Source organism: Thunnus albacares, chromosome 1 (genome assembly GCF_914725855.1).
Source record: "Thunnus albacares chromosome 1, fThuAlb1.1, whole genome shotgun sequence".
NCBI classification, from domain to species: Eukaryota; Metazoa; Chordata; class Actinopteri; order Scombriformes; family Scombridae; genus Thunnus; species Thunnus albacares.
In genome coordinates, this window is record NC_058106.1 from 29879067 (window position 1) to 29898311 (window position 19245).

At 37.6% G+C, this 19245-nt stretch overlaps 1 protein-coding gene across 3 annotated transcripts in view; it reads left to right on the forward strand.

The window, feature by feature from the left end:
- map2k5 (mitogen-activated protein kinase kinase 5) overlaps positions 1-19245 on the forward strand; it is a 64020-nt gene that overhangs the window by 34486 nt on the left and 10289 nt on the right. For 2 of the 3 annotated variants that reach the window (XM_044354258.1, XM_044354277.1), the window contains 4 exons: positions 4275-4301; positions 4638-4670; positions 11522-11583; positions 12823-12868. In XM_044354258.1, the coding sequence (XP_044210193.1) occupies positions 4275-4301; positions 4638-4670; positions 11522-11583; positions 12823-12868 (168 nt within the window). Of the gene's footprint in view, positions 1-1026; positions 2452-4274; positions 4302-4637; positions 4671-11521; positions 11584-12822; positions 12869-19245 lie in introns of those variants that run through there. The other variant, XM_044354267.1, reaches the window with a different exon arrangement.

Here is a 19245-nt window from a genome sequence, read left to right on the forward strand (position 1 = left end):
CAGAAGTGACTTCCCAATCTCATCAAGTCTTAATTAGCCCTTTAAGATGGGTTTATCCCACTAATCCCTAGTTGAGCAATCTGAATCTGGTTACCTCAGTTTACCTGCTGGCTGCCCTCATGAAATGTAATGGGACAGATTTTATCCAAATTAAGTTTGTTCTTTAAACTACATTGTGCACATGTAGAAAAAAAAGCTTTGTAAACCTTAATTTTACAACAGAAACTTTGTTGTTTTAAGTACCATTTCCTCATGTCGACTCCTAGATGCAACTTCTCACTTTTTTTTTTTTTTTTTACTAACAAAGAAACTTATTGATGTCCTGACAGTGTCCTGCGTCAGGAAAGTCAGATGAAAGATAATTATGGTTGATTAAAGAAGCCAAGTGTGATGTAACTGCCGCACTATCTGCCCAGGGATTGTTTAAGTGACTGCTTTCTTCTAGTATGTCAATTGTTCTTTCTGAGGAAGTGAGAGCCAATTTACTAACTGCTAGTCAAAGCTGCAAGTTGTGGGTCTTATGAGAATTTAAAATCTTTGGTCTTATAGGTATTGCATTTACCTGTCAGTCGTGCAAAAACAACTTTTTGAAGATGGTATCCTGTTAATGTGTGCTGAGAGAAACTGATGTAGCTCTTTGGTATTTCCTGATGTGGATCATTGATTCTTGATTCTTAACCCCTGATGAAAAGCAAATGCAAATCTTTGTGCAGTGGAGCCAGCATGTGTTTATAAAAGTCTTAAAATTATAAGAGATGTAAATGTCACACTGTGGTTATCCATGTACATGTATGAGTGTGTGTATAACTACAGCCCAGGGCATGCCTGATATTAGAGTGCTATTTATTCCTTAATTTAATGCTATCATTAAGATGTTAATTGTGAGTGTATTTTTGCAGATAGAGGTAGTTTAGTCTACCCTTGTCTACGAAGTGGACAAAATATTATTAATATTATTCAGTTTATAGATATAGTTTAGGCCTCTATCTAGCAGTTTTCCTCATCTCAGTGTTAATTTTCCCCTAGCTCCATATGGTACTGCAGACAGTTCACCTGCAGGCTGTAGCAGAGCGGTGTGGCGAGAGCGCTCAGATCCAGCTCGTCAGGCGCAGCCAGCCAAAGTCCTCGGGCCTAAGCTGTCATTTTTACAGACGCTGGCACAGCTGTCTGTGCAAAACCCCCTGCTACACTTCACATAGAACATTTTAGTACAGACTGAGGACTGAAGTTGGAGGAGATGAAAGACCGGAAGAAAATCAGTGGTATCTGTGTCCACTGCAGACTAGTGTAAGACACAGGATGAGTTGTTAAAGTTGATTTAGGCTTTGAGGCGTTCATGATTTAAAAGCCAATTTTAGCACCATTTACACCCTTTACATTCTGGTAAAGTGTGGGTGCTCGCCAGTTGCTTTCATTTGTGGATTTTGTTTTAGTTGATGCATTATCTTGCATTCATTCTTTGGTGTGTATGTATGCACGCGGAGTGGAGTCATCACCTCGTGTTTGTCATGATTAGAGATGGTCTCTTTAATTCCACTTCACCACATGTCGGGATTCATTTGCATTCTTTGTCAGGAGTTAATGGAGTTTTTGCACGGCTCGCTCTGAAAGTCTTTGAAGACACCAGACCTGATGTGTATACAGCCGCCAGCACTATTACTTCTGATTGATTTGTTGTCTTTTTGTTTGCTCTATGGTTGTTTTTCGTTTCTCTTCATTGTGTCATATTTTCTCAAATTTGAATAGATTTCAGGATGAAATATCATGTTAGTTTTTTTTAGTGTGTATGTTTCAGGAGCTTCCATTACACACCACGGCATCCATCAAACTGTTTAGACGCCCTCCCTTTGTTACGTTGTTTTTTCCTCTCAAATGAAATGGAAAGAAAATAGTACCGTGGTACTTACATACTGTATGTGTGATGTAAACAATGTTTGCTGTAATTTTTCAACGACAAAAGTCATCTCAAAGTCTGTTTTCTCACTTTACTTGATCTCCATCATAAGTCCTCCTTTTAGAAACTGGTTAAAATTTCAATGTATTAGGCTTCCCTTTTAGCTTTAGATGACTTTACATATGATGTAAAGAAAATATTGACCCTCCCTTCTCAATCTTGAGAATGTAAATCTACACTATTTATTATCACACTAATTATTGGCATTCAAGCCTTTTTGAACCAAGCACAACATCTGCACAAACCTTTTATGTAACTGCATGTGATGAATGATACATTATATTTTGACTTGATAGAGCTTTCTCGGTCACAAAGCACATGTGATGTAAGTCTGAATTTACCATGCAGGGAGCAGTACTAAAGCTTCTGGGTAAGGATGAAAGGAGATCAGAGAAGAGCTGCAGCCGGTAGATGATTTTTAACCGCTTATAATTTCAGTGTAGCTCATCTCAGGCTAATAGAGCGACTTATTTGTTGTTGACCTAACAATAAAGAAAACAGAGAAAATGACTCCTCACCATTTCCCTCTTTTTTTTTTTTTATTATATCTCCATGGTGACAGAGAAGGACTGCCCTTCCCACAACCCAAAACATGCTTGTCAACCTTTGTTGAAATTGATGGTTTTGATCAAACTGGGAGCCTCTTGTGAGAGTTTTCTGATTCCTTACCCTTGAAGAAATATCTTTGAAATCCTTAAGAAGGAAAAAAAAAGCCAACTGATCTTATTAGAAGCATTTATTGAGTTGCTCTTAATAGGGACAGAAATAATTTAACATCTAAAAATTGATTTGTAACTTCTTTTTTTCCGACTGAACTCACTGTGATATTTTCAAATGACCAAAAAAGCTTGATGTGATTCACAAATCATCACAGAACCACTTGAGTGGCTCGTAACAGTCTGTGAAGGAGGTGGTGTCCTTCCTGATCCCTGTCACCAATGAAAAAACAACACTGCTGTTAAACAATTGTTTGTTACCCGTAGATCAGGTATGGGATGATCATTTTGAAGAAATCCCTCTATGGGAAGTCTTGTTTAAGTATAAATATCCTATTAAACAATGTTTACCCTCAGGACAAACATGCAGATAATGATATGCCTATCAGATAATCAGCCCAGAGTTTAGAGACAATGTTAAGGGGGAAAGATAGTGAAGGATTGCTAAACCTCACTTTTTGATATGTGGTTAAGCCACCTAGTACAAGAAGAATAAGTGCTCAATTATGCTTGAATAAGTTAGTCTCTCACTATCCAATTTCAACCCCTGGAGCAGCACGCAATTTGGTCCAAGTAATTATTTCTGAACAAATTACTTTTCCATAGTTGCCTTTAATGTGTCTGAATCAGGCAAAACTGGATATAGAGGCAGTTTAGGAGTCTCTTGGTATTTACAGAGTGTGAAAACCTGTATTTAATTGAGTGAATCAATAAGTGCTCTAATGCACTGTCAAAACAATCCAAAGAACCTGAAGACCTGAAGAAATGAGCAATTTATTTACCAAACACTATTAAACATTTAGCTAAGCCTAGATCTCGGACCTTTTATCAGTCAGTCTGTATGATGTTAGGTTACCAATTTGTGATTATGGAAATTAAAACTGAATATATGTGGTCTAGTTTGTCCTGATGAAGGTAACCACAAGGGTTTTGAATTGAACTAAACACTTTCATTACCACAGTATCACTGCGGTGTCATAAATTTTAAGGTATTATCTCAGAGGCAGTGTCTAGATCTACTAAGTGAATTGTTCCTGTTGGACTTTACCTTACACATTTTACCCCGTTAATCCCTCTGATTGTGATTGCAGTAGACTGTGCATGTAGTAATTAAAATATATTTTTTTCTCCTATATTTTCTCCTATCCCTTGATTTAAATGATAAACACTACTTTTTGGGGATTATTTTTTTGCACGCCTCTGGAAATCTGCTCTTCACTCTAATCAAATTAACAAATTTGCATTTCCCAAAAATAAGAGTTTATTGTCAGTGTTGCACCTTTGAAAGAGAGACATAGAGCATGCTTATTACAAGGCTCGCTCATACTGTTTGTAACCCAGCACATCTAGATAACCTGGAGGGCAGGAATAAAGTGCTACTCTGAAAATGAGCATTAGTGGATCTTTTACCCCCATTCTCCACAAATGAGAGCGAAGCCATTAACATTTGTGTGTTTTCATTATGTAAATGGTGTTAACGCAAATTGCCACCAGGAAAGCAATAATTTTCTCCTAGTGATCATAATGTGTCCAAGTGCATCGTCTTGATTATGACATGCTAATTACATATTGCCTCTTCTCTTCTTCTATGTCTTGCCTTACAGATTCAGAAAAACCAAGGATCTCTAATGGTAGGTTTTATTGCATTAGAATAGGAGAAAAGAAAATAGAGGTCCCTCACACTATATTCTGTTACTGTTGGCTGGCTCTCTCACTCGAAAATTCACTCAAATTGCATTTTTGCAATGAAATATTAGATCATGCTTAAACTGCTGGTATTACATTAGGTGCCATTATGGAATAATAAAAACATTCAGGAGCTGAAGGATGGCTTTGTCTGAGCTCGCTGCGTTTGATTAATCTAAGTAGATACTTTTTTTATCACACTATTGATTTTCCTTATTGCCAAGAAATTCCATGTGCACTAACATGTTTTTTTTCATCGCACTGTGTCTCTCTTCTTCCAGCCTCTCCAGTTACTGCAATGCATCGTTGATGAGGTGAGTCGTCGTCTTATGTGCTTTTGCATCTAAAGTCAGTCCTAATGGCCCGGAAAGCTTATATTTTGTTTCCTAATGAAGCAAACCACTCAGGCGGCTTTGCTCCCCACTCACTCAACCCTTCACCCTATGCAACTGCCTCAGGCAATACACATATGCACACGCACATTACTGTAGAGGTTGGACCTGTCATGAGTTACACACACACACACAGCACAGCCACAGTTCTGTATACTACGAAGCAGACAAAAATGTGTAACCAAAACTACTGACTGTACCGCATGTTTCGATATAAAATGCACAAAACCAAAGAGACTGATAATGATGCATGAGCACTGAAGACCACAGCAAGCGTTTACCCATCTAATAGGTAACATCTGTTTTATTGTTTGTTTGTTTACCTCACAATACACACACATGTAAACCGACATGTGTACAAAAGCAACAGTCAGACAATACCAAAACAAAAAAATGCACATAAAAACAAAATATAAACAAAAATGAACAGACAAAACAGCAACACACACAAAAAGATTTATTTTAAGTAACATGTCTATCCACTCTGTGAAAGCGGATGCCCTTTAACTTTGTTTACAAAATGATTATGTTTGACCAAGGTCTTTTTTAGTTATCGCCCCTTCTATCTTTCCTTCATTTCACAATTCCACGCTTGTAATTGGCTGAGATTTTAACACTGTAAACAACCCAGTCTTGGATGAATCTTCTTATTAAAAAAAAAAACTGGATTGTCTCAGAGCAATGGCACATTACAGCAGTGTATGATGGAAATAGGTTTAAGTAAAATCTGGTGTATTCATCACACTATTCATAACCTACCATCAGTAACATCTGATTCTGAATTGCTCTTGTCTGCCAGCCATCTCTTAAAACACAAACACAGTTCATCAGTTGAAATACTTCAAAACAGGCTACCACGCATTGCTGCTCAATCTGAGCCTAATCTGAAGAGGTTTCTCTTTGCTTCCTAATGCTCTCACTGTTTTATTATGTCTGTGTGCATGAATGTGTGCCTGTATTTTCATCAGAAGCACTAATCATAACTGGAGACCTTCCCCTCCTTTCTTTTTTGCCTCAGTTCTTTGCTGACGTACACTAATAGTAAAAATGTCACAACACCCCTCTAGCCTAAACCAGCCCCCCAAACCCTCACAAGCCATATCGCACATTAAACATACAGTGTCACTTGTCCTTAACTGCCTATAGATTGGCCGTAATTAATAATTAAATGCTTTTGGTTGTAATGGATTGACCCCAGCTGAACTGTTCATTAGTCAGCTAGACGGAGGCATCACTCAAACTATTTTTCCTGTGCCCTTTGCCGTCTCCCCTTGAGGCGAGAGAACACTCTGTTATCCATGGTGAGCCAGCGCCGCCTTACTGTCCCAGCTTATGCGGTGCTTCAGAGGAAGAGGCAAGAGGATAAGCACTCTTTGGAAAGATGAAGTTGCTCTGATAGAGTGTAAAGGCTGAGGACTGCACTACAGTGAGGAAGAGTGTATGCGTCAATGAGCAGTAGAATACCCAGAGAAGTGCTGTATCTTAAAGTGTTTCCAGTTTGTTTCTGGTTGAGAACTTACAACAACTTGTAGGGTTTGAAGACACCATAGAGCCTGGAATTTTATTTTATTTTTGGTACTGAAGTGAAACAAAGATTGTGGTTCATTCACTACCTCCGCTACCATTTACAAGTGATATCCCCCCAGCAGCTGCCTTTTTATTTTTCCTTTTTAAAGGTGCAGTGTGTAGAATTTAGTGGCATCTGGTTGAACAGACTTGGCAGAAATGGAATATGATATTCATAAGAATGTTTTAATTAGTGTATAATCCCATGAAAATAAGAATCGCTGTTACCTTAGAATGAGCCCTTTATATCTACAGAGGGAGTGGATCCCCTTCCATGGAGTCCACCATGTTGCACTGCCATGTTTCTACAGTAGCCCAGAACGGACAAACCAAACACTGGCTCTAGAGAGGGCCTTTCGCCTTTTTCACAAGTTTCGCAGCCACCATAGGTTCTCCTACATGCTTGGAAGGCGTTTATTTTTTTCCCACCAGTTTTCTGTGAAGACCTGCCCCTACTCTGCCTCTGACTGGCTCTGACCCTGATATTTTTACCCTAACCCTAACCATCTCAACTCCTCATCACTAAACCTAACCAATCTAACCCACGAAGGCAACGAGTACTAGCCAATCAGAGGCAGAGTAGGGCGGGTCTTGGAGGAATGCAGGTGGGAAAAAAAGTAAGGGGCTTGAAGGGGGAGGGTGAGTGGAGGGGAAGGGTATTTAGTTGGTTGCAGTATGCAACCTCACCACTAGATGCCACTAAATCCTACACACTGGTCCTTTAAGAATACCCGATTGCAACATTTGAGTGTGCTAACATCAATTCCATAGAGTAGTTAATTTAATGCTTAGGTATTTTTAATTGGGCTCGACACAGCTGACTTCAACATCATGGCAGGTGTGATAAATTATAACTTACTCACTGACATTTTTAGATATTGCCCATTAGTAAACACTGTAGAAGTGATCCAAATACATTTTATTTCCTTTGGTTGTGATGCATTGATATTGTGTATGACTTATTCACTGGGGATTTGAAAGTTGCTTCAACGGCTGAATGAGAAATGTGCTCCTGTGAGTGGATCATTAATATTATTGTAGCTAGAGGTATGTGTGTGTTAGGGGGTGGAGTGTGGCAGTCCGCCTCTCGCTCACGTGCCATCTCCTCTCATTTTTATTTTTTCTGTCCCACACAAACAAACAGAAAGGCATTACCATGGAAGGCAAATAGTAAAGACCAAATAAATACGGAGATGAACATAAGGGGGTGGACAAATAAACAGATACACAAATAATTATAATTTGCCCTGAGTAAATCTCAAATACAAAAGTGGCTACAAAGGTAAACAGGAGTCTGACAAAGATTCACGAATAAGATTTCTTCTAGCAAAATTCAACAGCAACATCATCAACCCAGAAAAACACAGAGCAGTTTACATAGAGATCCTTTCATTGGTAAAATTATTTAAAACAATTGAATAAATACCTCTAAAAATTAAGAAAAGCTACATTGTGGACCTAATAAACACTATATTTACTGGATGCCTATTTAAAAAAACGGGTTTTATAAACAACCAGACCACAAACGGAGAATCTTGTGTGTAAGGAGAACAAAACCTGGAGCCCTTAATGATGAGGAGTAAATTTGGATTTTGTTCATTTGCATGGATACTTGTGAGAAAACCAAAGGATGCCATAACCCCATAGATATATTATGGCCATGAAATATTAGGCCATATTACAAGACCTGATACACTCTGCATTGCTCCATTTTCACTCTTTACTTTTTAAAGAATGGTCCAGTATTCAGGACTTCTATGTACAGTATGTTTGGACACACACACTTTTGACTGGTACTGTATATTGAGGCCAAAAAGTGGCTCCACTGCTTATTAGGTACCTCATGTTCATTGATGTATATTTAATTGCAGTTATTTTGACTATCATCCATTTAATTGCATTTAGGTCCAACTACACTACTGTGTAAGGAATTATCCTGCGCATCTTTTTAAATGTTAGTTTGTATTAGTGTAAATGAAGAGAAACGTGCACCTTTTTCAGTCTAATTCTTGAATGAGAAGTTCTCTGTAGTTGTTCTCCATCTGACCGCTGTCCACCCTCATTAATGTGCCTCTCTCCTCTGTTTGTTGAATAGCAAGTGGCTCCACTAATAAAGAACTCCCACTTTATTTTCAAGCCTGTAATTACTGATCTAATTTTGCCTAATAATTGCTTCATTGCAATGACATGTATATTTACTCGTACCCTTGTACCCTTGTAGTGTGTGTTCTGTCTCATAGTGCAGCACATTGACAACTGGAGGAATAATTCACACAGACTAGCCACTTTCATCAGCCTGCTTGTCTTTTGTGCCATTGCCTGCTGCCACATCAAAGCTGCAGCGGTGTTCCTCTCAGCTGGAGACATGAATACATGCATAAATGTGTGTATTTCTGTTTGTGTCTGCAAAAGGTGCATGTGCATGCAAATATGTGGGGAAAGTGCAGAGAGAGATTTCCTATCAGATTTAGCCTACACAACACTTAAATTAGTTGTGTAGTCAACACTTTGCACAAACTGGAGGTCCAATTGATCCTGTTTTTCTGTGCGTGTGTGTGTGTGTGTGTGAGTGAGTGAGTGAGTGAGTGAGACAGGGAGTGTGTGTGTGTGTGTGTGTGTGTGTGTGTGTGTGTGTGTATGTGTATACTATAGTACAGTGGTTGAAAATTATTTGGTACTCTCACTCTAAACAGAGTGTACACTCAGGCTTGTGGTGTGCAGTGCTCAAGGGCATTTGTTTGTGCGTGTGTGTGTGTGTGTGTGTGTGTGTGTGTGTGTGTGTGTGTGCACACGCATGCACTATGATATATTGCTCATCCAAGCAGCGGCAGCACTCTGAAGTGCAGCGAGATTAGAAGGAACCTATTTCTTTGTTAATTTAAATGGGTTCATGCATCATGCTTTGCGGGAGCCTGCCGATCAGAGCATTAAGGAATGGCGAACACTGCCCAGAGGTGTTTTTAATGGCACAGCAGGGTTTCAAATATAAAGAGGTTTAATTCCCCTGCATTTGAATAAACCCCTGGTTCTGGACCCAGGTTTCGTCATTTTTTTGCATATCTGAGTAGTTTGTGAATTTTTTTTTTTTTTTAGATCTTCTTCCATATCTCTGGACATCACTATGGTGTATATAAACTTAGCATTTACACCCACTTTTTACCTATTGGTCGATTTACTTTTGATGTTTTCGGATAGTACTACCAGTACTAAAAACAAATCCTGTATCATATTATGCACATGCTAGTTTGTTGGCATATAGTACATTGAAATGCAGCAATCAATGTCAAATTTGGGGAGATATACTGTATACGTATATGTACTACTTTATAACATAATACTTTTTACTACTCATTCACTAATAATTATATCATTCATTTTAAGTACAGTTATTCTTTTTAAAATTTGTAATATATACTTTATTCCCTGTCATCAAAGCATGTCTTTTTTTTTTTTTACTGATTTAAAAACTGGAAAGATTTTTTCAAAACTAAAAAGAGGAAATTTCTTTTGACTTTTGCTTTTTGTACACATTTGTATTTTGTTCTCTGCTATAGCTTACTGGGACAAAGAAAACACGAGAGAAACACAAATGTTGGTTTAATACAGAATTATTTAGTAAGTTATTGTTATTTAGTGCTCGCCGTTGTTGAATCTCAGTTTGAATGTTAAGAGCTTTTCATACCGGCAGTCAAAGGTAGGTAAAGAACCCAGAGTAGTCTGGGTTACTCTTGCTCCAGAGTAGGAGCAAGAGTAAGGAAATGGATGGAGTAATGAGGTGAGGGGCCGTGATAGAGGGTCAGTGTTGCACAGTCGCTCTACATGACACAGGTCATAGAACCTGCATTGACAAGATGTAGCAACTCTGACACACACATATACTGTAGTATTGTTTACTTCTTGATTAACTTTGGCAGCTATTTTCAAATGCAGTCTTAGCCCTAAAATCAAATGTCCATATGAGTTTTTGTCCACTTCATCCTCCTTTTACTTTTTAAGTCAATTTTAGTCTCTTGTTAGCCAAAGACGACATTTTAGTCTAGTTTTAGCTTGAAGAGTTTTTCACCTTGGCCAGAAGACCTTCATTTGCTCTTTTCAGTGAGACTTGTAACTTGGCTCAGTCATATAGAGGATCCTTTCCATAAACAACTTTTTTGACAGTTATTTTTAATGTCCAAAAGTTGGTACCTACAATAATAACAATTACAGAATATTTGTGACATTTATGGCGGTTACAAATTGCTGTTTTCATGTTTGTCATGTTCAGCATCAGGCAGGGTACCAACGTGATGATAGAAAATCTAAACAATGACAGCTCTAATATACTACAGTTTCTCTTATATTTGCACTTTCATCTTTTAAGTCGCTGAATTTGTTGACCCAAGGAGACAAATGTTGTCACCCAGCAGATTTTGTACATTAACTTGACTGTCGATACAAAGGATGAAGAGTGCAGCATGTATCCTTGAGGTCAGATACTAAAGTGTTCATACAGGAAAGGTGCTTAACTCTGAACCTCACTGAATCCAGACTCTTCATCATAATTTACTCTTTGAACATATTGTTGAATGTTGAGTAATTATTCCATGAGATATAAATATATGTTGCACTTGATCTTCTTCAACCACTACATCTTTGTGACCTTGTCTTTTCTAAAGCACTAAACCTTGTAGAAGCATTTTGCATTAACCTTTTGTCAGAACCAGCAACTTCTCCCACTTTGCCACTCTTATTTCTATATTATTTATACATATTATTATCACGTTGCCATTGCTCTGTTTTCTGCTGGCAGTCGGTGGCTAACACATTTACCATAACGACTTGGTGGTGGCTTTGTATTGGTCAACTTGTTTTATGTTATTCCGCCCCTTGTGGATAAAAATAATCAATTAGCCTGGATTAAACTCTAAACCTATATTACATCATGTTTTATTTGACAATTCTGTTGCACCAAAACTCTAAACCTAGTTTTAAGCTTAACTAGTTTCATTATAACCCTTCCTTCATCTGTTTGTAGTCCTCTCAATACCTAGATTTGACCTGTCCTCTTGGTAGGTTTCCAAGAGAAAAATAAGAAAAAGACTTAAAATTTTAACATTTGAAGCATGTACAGTTAAGTTTCAAGATTGCTAAGTTCGTGCACCAAGTTATCGTCACCCAAGAATAAAATCTCTTTCTTTTTGTCTTAATGATTTTCTTTCCTTTCTCAGGATCCTCCAGTTCTTCCTGTCAGCCAGTTCAGTGAGAAGTTTGTTCACTTCATCACTCAGTGGTAAGGCAGTTGCTGTCAATGTTAATGCACTTTGGATTTATCCATCATATTTTAAATGGAATTTTGTCTGTCTTCAATTATGTCAACTGTGTAGTGCATTTGTTTGTGATTCTACTTTGTACTAGTTTATTATGTTGGCACAGTGAACCATCTGAGCCCCACAGAACAAGACTGAAAAAAAAAACACACACAAGCTGCATTTGACGTAGATGAACCAAATTATTGTAGATGAATAAAAGGTATTATAGTATACAATTACATTTAAGTGCATTTACTTTTGAGTTAATGCTTTGTGGTTGTAATGGTTTTAGCTATGAGGTTCAGTGCTGCTGATATTGAATAAAATGTCAATCACTTATTTATCTAATGCAACAGGACAAAGACAATGTTTACCCTGTGTTTGCCCCTGATTCATTAGCCCACTGTAACCTTTACAGTTGCACAAACATGTACATATACACACCCAAACCACATGCAAAAGTGTGTGTGTGTGTGTGTACTCGCTAGCAGGCTATGGCAGCTGTTGTTTACCCCCCATGCCTTCCTTATTTACTCAAGCAGGGCACTTGTCTCAGGACACACTGATTTACGGGTGCTGAGCCCTGCCTTGGTGCAGAGCTGGCACTGGCCTCTCCCTGGCTATTCTTAGAGGGTTATGGCCCATTCATTGTGATACATAAACCAGTTGCTGCACTCATCCCTCAAAGTCCACTATGTAGGTCGTTTTGTCAGATAGTGTACGTATACATAAAATGAAGGACACTCACAGAAATACACACACTGATGTGGTAAGTGCTGCAGTTCAGTGGTCTTATAATTAAGAAATATTAGAAATATTGATTCAATTATTCTGTTTTAAATTAATGCTCTGTGTTGTTAAACTATATTGTTTACTGTGCATCAACCCTTCTCTTTCAGTTTCTGTGATATGAAAGGTTTTGTTTCAAGCATCATCTTGAATACAAGATTCAAGAAAACTTTATTGTCCGTTAATGCAGACAATAATGGAAATTTGTCTTTCGCTGGTGCATGCAGAACATCAAGTGCACATAAAAGGACAACACAGTACACATAAGGACAACGCAGTACATGTAGTAAAATCTCATGCATTTATAAAGTAATATTAAAAAGTAATGTTCATTTATGAATGAAAATTATGCCATAGAAATGAAACAAAAACATCTTACAAACAGCTTGAATAGTGCCTGGATATAGACTGCTTGTATCTCTTTCTTTCAGTATGAGACGGCAACCCAAAGAGAGACCTGCCCCTAATAACCTCATGGTAAGTTAAACAAAGCCTTGAATTACGCAGATTTAACCCCACAAAATATAACTTTTGAATAACTCTGCACAGAGGGTGATCATATTCATGTATTCCAATAAAAAAATTCTATTAAACATAATTTTATAATCTCTGTAGCCTTTGGAATATAATTGTATTTTTCGCAATGATTGAGGTGTTTTGGGTCAAGGACCCTTAAAGTTGGCATTGCTCTGTAGAAACAACAGTAATGAACTTTTTGATAGTAATGAAAGATGTCAGAGAGAGGTCAGTGTGAAACCTTGAGGTAGGATTGAGACCTACTTCAATAATTTTTTTTCAATAATTTGTTCAATTCACCGCATTGGACCCAACCTGAATGAATCAGGTCTAGCAGCTGCAAAAGAGTCAAATAATTCTAGTTTACAAAAATTAAATTTTATAGCCTAATGAAAATTTGAGCAACGGACAAAAGGAAATTATTTTAAGTGTGTGTGTGTGTCTGCCTGCCTGTCTTTGTGCATGTACTGGTAAGAAAGTATGCCAAACAACATGTAGACTTCATCATTCATTTTAACATCATGCCTCACCTGCAAATTGGAGACACAGAAAGAGACAGTTCAGTCTCAGTTTTTTTTTTATTTCATTAAAAAATGTAAAGCACTAGGTCAGTTTTACAATTTAATATAAATTACTTTTCCCTTTTTGTCATTTTTCCATGATTTTTTTTCTGCATTATTACTACTCTTTCAGGCTATGTTGAATAGCTTTTGACATGGTGTATGTACAGTACCAGTCGAAAGTCTGGACACTGTCTAATTCAAGGGAATGGGAAGGTGTGTTTAAACCTTTGACTGGTACTGTATGTCCTCACTCAAATAATTGGATGGGAAATATTTAACTCACATAGTCTGACAATCCATCCATCCATTTCCTGTGCAATATGTACTCTTCAGGATCAACGGCTGGTGGAGCCAGTCCCAGACTGTGTTTTTTAAACATTTTTAGGTCAAAAGTTTATATAATTGCTCATACCACGCACAAAGGAAGTAACATTCAGAGATTCTAAAAACTGTATGTAGACAAATCAGTTTAAAATTTTAAATTGTATAACTTAATCCTGATTATTTCTTTGTACATGAAAGAACAAAACTAAAGAAGAAGAGTGCATTTAGGGATTCTCATGTTAACGTTTACATTGTATTTTATTGAGAGAGGGATCAAATAGCTGTATGTTTAAATTACGAAATAAGAAAATAAATCTAAACTAACACACACATATGAATTCAACAATTGAGCTACCAGTTTCTGTTGTCAGTGTCCTTCTCTCAATCTTCTTGTCTAATATATTCATCTCCTCCAACTGAAATGCAACTTTCCTGATGGCATATTTTCAGCTTCCATATCTTCTCTTTATCTTTTTTACTTTAGGTGCATATGTTGTTTGCTTTGTGCTTATTTTCCTGTAGGCCTAATACAGAAATGATGACAATCACAATAGATGATGTACATATTGATGAAACTCAGGAACCACCACTACTTTGTTCTAGGTTAAATATGAGCTTTGAAATAACATCTGCCTCGAGCAGCCGGTAAATCAATCAAAGATCACATTTATATAAAACATTTCTTTATGTCATTTACCCTTATGCTTTGTGATTTACGTATTTTTGATATATAGCACGGCTTACAGACAGTTAAATATGCCAAGTTATTCAAAATGTGTTCAGCATCATCTTCAGCACCACGGACAGCTGACAAGCTCTTAAGAGCTTGTGCTTGCACACATGCTAAAGTACTGCTTTGGGTAATGAGTGTAGAAATTTAAGAGCGTTCATAGAAACACTCTTAGAAAGCACTCTTAACCTCTAAGATCGATCATTGTCGGGAAAAGAGGCCCAAGTATCTTTACGCATACAGTTAGGGTTAATAGTGTCTGAATTGCAAAAAATACCATTGTTACAGGTTTTACTGAGGTGCCAGTAAAACATGTACACTATTATTAATGTAAAGATTAAACCTAAAAAAATCATCTAAACGTCTAGTAATCATGGTATAATTTCTACCTGGCTTAATATAAAGTAGTTTGTACCATTGTGTGTGCTTTGAGGTGTCTGTTAAATAGTTTCTTAATGTTAATTTTCACTGGCTGTCACTTGGGCTCAACATGAATAAGGTAACTGTGATTTTATTCTGTCTTATTAATAACGGCCGCTAAGTTAAAGAGTTAGACTTGTGTGTTGTAAGACACTGTGATTCTATTACAATACAATTGAGTTTTATAAATAAGGTAGCAGACTCCCTAGTAGTGTCTACCTTGTACTCCTTTATAGACATTAAGTTCCATCTCTCCCTGTCAGCGTGTCTGACTGGTTTATGAACATCACCATATGCCTCTCTGCTCTGACATTAGCACACAAGGCTACAGCAGTTTGCACAAACTGCCTTTTAAGAGTTGCAACACACTCTGGTGTCTGTGTTAGGACCAAGGACAGCGACAGTTAGGTCCACAGAGAGACGAGGGGTGAAGGTTTGTGTTGTGGGGACGGAGGGTTGGAGGGGTGTAAATGCAGAGCTGCTAACAGATTGCATGTTGTCAGTCTCCCACCAATAAGGAGGACTAAAGGGAAATGTTGGCTAGACACTCATTGGGAATTAGTGCCTCAAGACATAAATGGTTCTCTTGAGAACATGCACTCCTTATTTTGGGGAAGTTCAGCTTGTCTTTATGCCATCTTCACCTTAAACTTCTATTGTTTGTTGAGTGACACCTTCTACTCCAAACGATATGTTGTCAAAGTCTATCTATATAATCATTCCAAGAGTGGATATTGTATTTAGTTTGATACAAGAATCTACCTATTTCCTCTTAGTTTGGCTGATTTCTGAATCCACACTTCTTGTGGACTGCTTTTGTATTCATTCTGTGAGGAAGAATATGAATAGTTGACAATTAATTATGAGCTTTTTCACAGTGCAGTTTCTTGTGTCCTCCATGACATGTTTTCACAGCCAGATCTTCATTCCAACATAAAAATGCAAGGACAAGGGTTACACTGAATATCAGTTACCAATATTTATCAGACCTTCACCAATGAATAGGCAATTTATTCCCCCAGATATATGAACACAATGATCCAGTAAACTCTGTAAACCCAATTATCCAGTGCTTCACTACACTACAATATACATAATTGTACAGTATATAATGTTCTGTAACAGCAATTTAACAATTCAGAATATCTCCATGGCTTAATGTCAGCTATCAAGAAGATTGTTCTGATAAGGTTCAATAGCAATTGTGTCTGTCTGCAAATTTCATTGTGAGTAGCCTCATGCTGAGGCAAAGCAGAATAAGTGAAAACATGTAGAACTTTCTGATACCCCCTAAAACAGACAATAGTTAAACTTTCAGTTAAAATAAAGTCTTAAAAGTTGAGTAACTCACAAAGAAGTCTGTTAAACACCCATGGAAGTAGACAGAACACAAAACGTTTGTGTGTGCAAGCAAACTGTTGCTACTCTATTTATTAGTATTCAATGGATCTTTGCTCATGAATAGTAGCACCCTAAAAGGGATTTTATATAAAGGTAATGAGTAGAGCCCTTATTTTGTTTTCTCTTTAAAGTTCCTTGAGGCAAATTTGTGATTTGTGATATTGGGCTATGAATAAAATTGACTTGACTGGACTTGACTGTTGTGTTTTTATGGTACAAATAAAAAAAAAAGAAAGAATGACAATTTGTTGTGCCAGCTGAAGGTGGATTTGATTGGGACTTGAACCTCAAGAATGAATTAGAGGCCCAAGATTCAGTACAAAAACAATACTTAACATGTGAGCAGTGTTGTTTTCTAGACTCTTTAACAGTACAGGTTGAAACAGCTGGAGAAATGAACGGCTCTGTGATGCATGTGTTGCAGCATCAAGCACACAAACCATCTTAAACAACAAGAAAGCATTTCTGTTGCTTAATTTAACAAAAAAAAGATCCTCTCTTTAGAAGTTTGTTTGGGTTTCAGGCTGTGTTTTCATTTCCTTCTTTGTTGCCAAGCATCAGTGTTACAATGACTTTACTATTCCTACATCACTATATGTTGCTTCCCTTTCAATTATACTCTGCTTTTTCCTTCTCTGGTTTTTTAAATGCTACGGATCATCGTAGTTCACAGCACTGCTCCTGTCAGTGTTTTTTTCTCTCCCTCTTTCACATTCCTACTTTGCCCCACTTCCTTCATATTCATTGTCACTCTCTCTGTGCTCTTCTTTAACATTTTCACACATCTCTCTTTGTCTTTTTTTGACTCCCACTATCCCTCCATCCCTTTCGTCTTTCCTTTACCTATATTTTAGTCCTCCTGTAGGCCTTTCATTTTCTCCTCTGCCTATGATGAACTGAGATATAAGGTCATGGATCCCTGCCTTTGTGGTACCAGCCTGCTGATTGTCTTTCTCTCCTCCTTATTCCCTCTTTCCTCCCCACCTCTCACTCTACTTCTCCATTCCCCCAGCCTCCTGAGTACATTAAAACTCTTTACCTATTCTATCTGTATGTTAATGCACCCAGCCACATCTCCCCCTTTCTCTCTCTGCTGTACAGAAAGTGCCACCATTTGCTCTCAGTTTTTATCTTTGCAACTCATTTCTCCTGGAAGGTAAATGCGGGAAATCACACAATAGGTGTAGACGCTGAGCAAATAATGTTATTTTATGACCATACAATCTCATCTAGCAGCTCTAGTTTGCTCATCAGGTTTCAGCATGTAGCTTCTCTAATCACTGGTATAGCTTTTATTGATGTCATTATTGTCACTGGGATTTTATCCTATTAGACGTTCTTTAAAGGGCTGCTGTTTGTTTGCGTGCCTGCTCTTGATGGGCTTTGTTCCTGAAGCTTTTCACATTGCGTTACAACTACTTGTATTAGATGCTTTGTTTATTATTATTATTAGTATTATTAAGATTTTATCCAATTGAATTTATTGTAATTTTACCCAACTAAGGCTTCACAGTGGTGCACTATGGCAGGGGCTTTTCAGTGTCAGTGTAATAGCACTATCATGTCACCATGTTAAAACAGCCCCAGTGGCCTGTCAGGTGGTTGCAGTATGATGGTCTAAACATGTTTATTGAAGCCAACGTTAACATAAGAGACCTTAGGAATAATCACTTTCTTAGGGGCTTGATAAAACATTTCAAATTTGATAATTTTGGCGAGGTGTTAATTCATGAATTCTAAAATAATTGCTTCATTGTTGCTCTGAACATCTCACAAAACACTGCTCCTCTAATACTCCCAGAATCAAACTGGTTTTCAAACAATTTTGTACCATTACGTGTTAAACTGAGGCAAAATTAAATTAAACAAACTAAAAATTCTCCGTGTCCTTTTCGCCAAAGTCAGCTGCACAGACAATACAACAAATGAAAAGTAGTTTTCCTGTTTACTAAATCCCATAGTTGAATTGATTTGATTGATTGACACATATTTAGTCATTACTGTCTCATTTAAGTGAGCTATCAAGTTACTGGTTTTTATGATGTTTAGTTTTTAGCTTAAGAAATTACCTATTACTATGTTCCCACTGTGAAGTTAGTGATATACAGTATGTCAATTTAATGAGCTGTTTCCACTGTAAATTAGTAGCTCGTACTGTACATTGAAACCATGAAACCAACACTGGAAATGGAGATGGAGATGGAAGTGTTGAGGTTATCTGAGCCCAGATGTTTTACACCATGACTCATAATCTATTTGTCATTAAGTTAGCCACTAAGAGTCCCCTCTTATGTAAAGAATCACATGATGAGCCATCAGAGAGGAAAGTGAGTGTCTTTTTCTCTACTTATACTACTAATGCATTTTTCATTGTGGACACCCTATCCGGTCATCATAAGCTAATGACGTTGGTCAGTTGAGGAGACTTTCCATTGGCCCGTTCCCAGGACGTTAGACAAAACGGGTCATCACTAAATACCCGCAGCTGATGTTTCTTGGTTTTGGTTCTAAACAGGCTGCTTTCTCCTCTTCCTGCTCCGTCAATACAAGTCCACCTCCACCCAGTATGTGTGCTGCACCTATTGGCTCATTTATTAGGCTTTAGGACAAAAAAGGGCACATTACATTTAGCTTTATATTATTTGATATAAACATTACAAAATATAAATGGTGCAGCATTATTTTGAGAATCAGTTTGCTTATTTTTGCTTTTGTTCATTTGTGTCTATGAGGGGAAGAAAAACAAGACTGATCATCCCACACCCTTATATTCTTTGATTGTGATTTGATGGACATTTCATTTCTCCCTCCCCCCCTCTCTCCCTCATCGTCCCTCATTCCCTAGCCGGCAGCCTTCACGCAGCCTTTTAGCACCCTTGTCAATGCAGCCCCCCTATTCT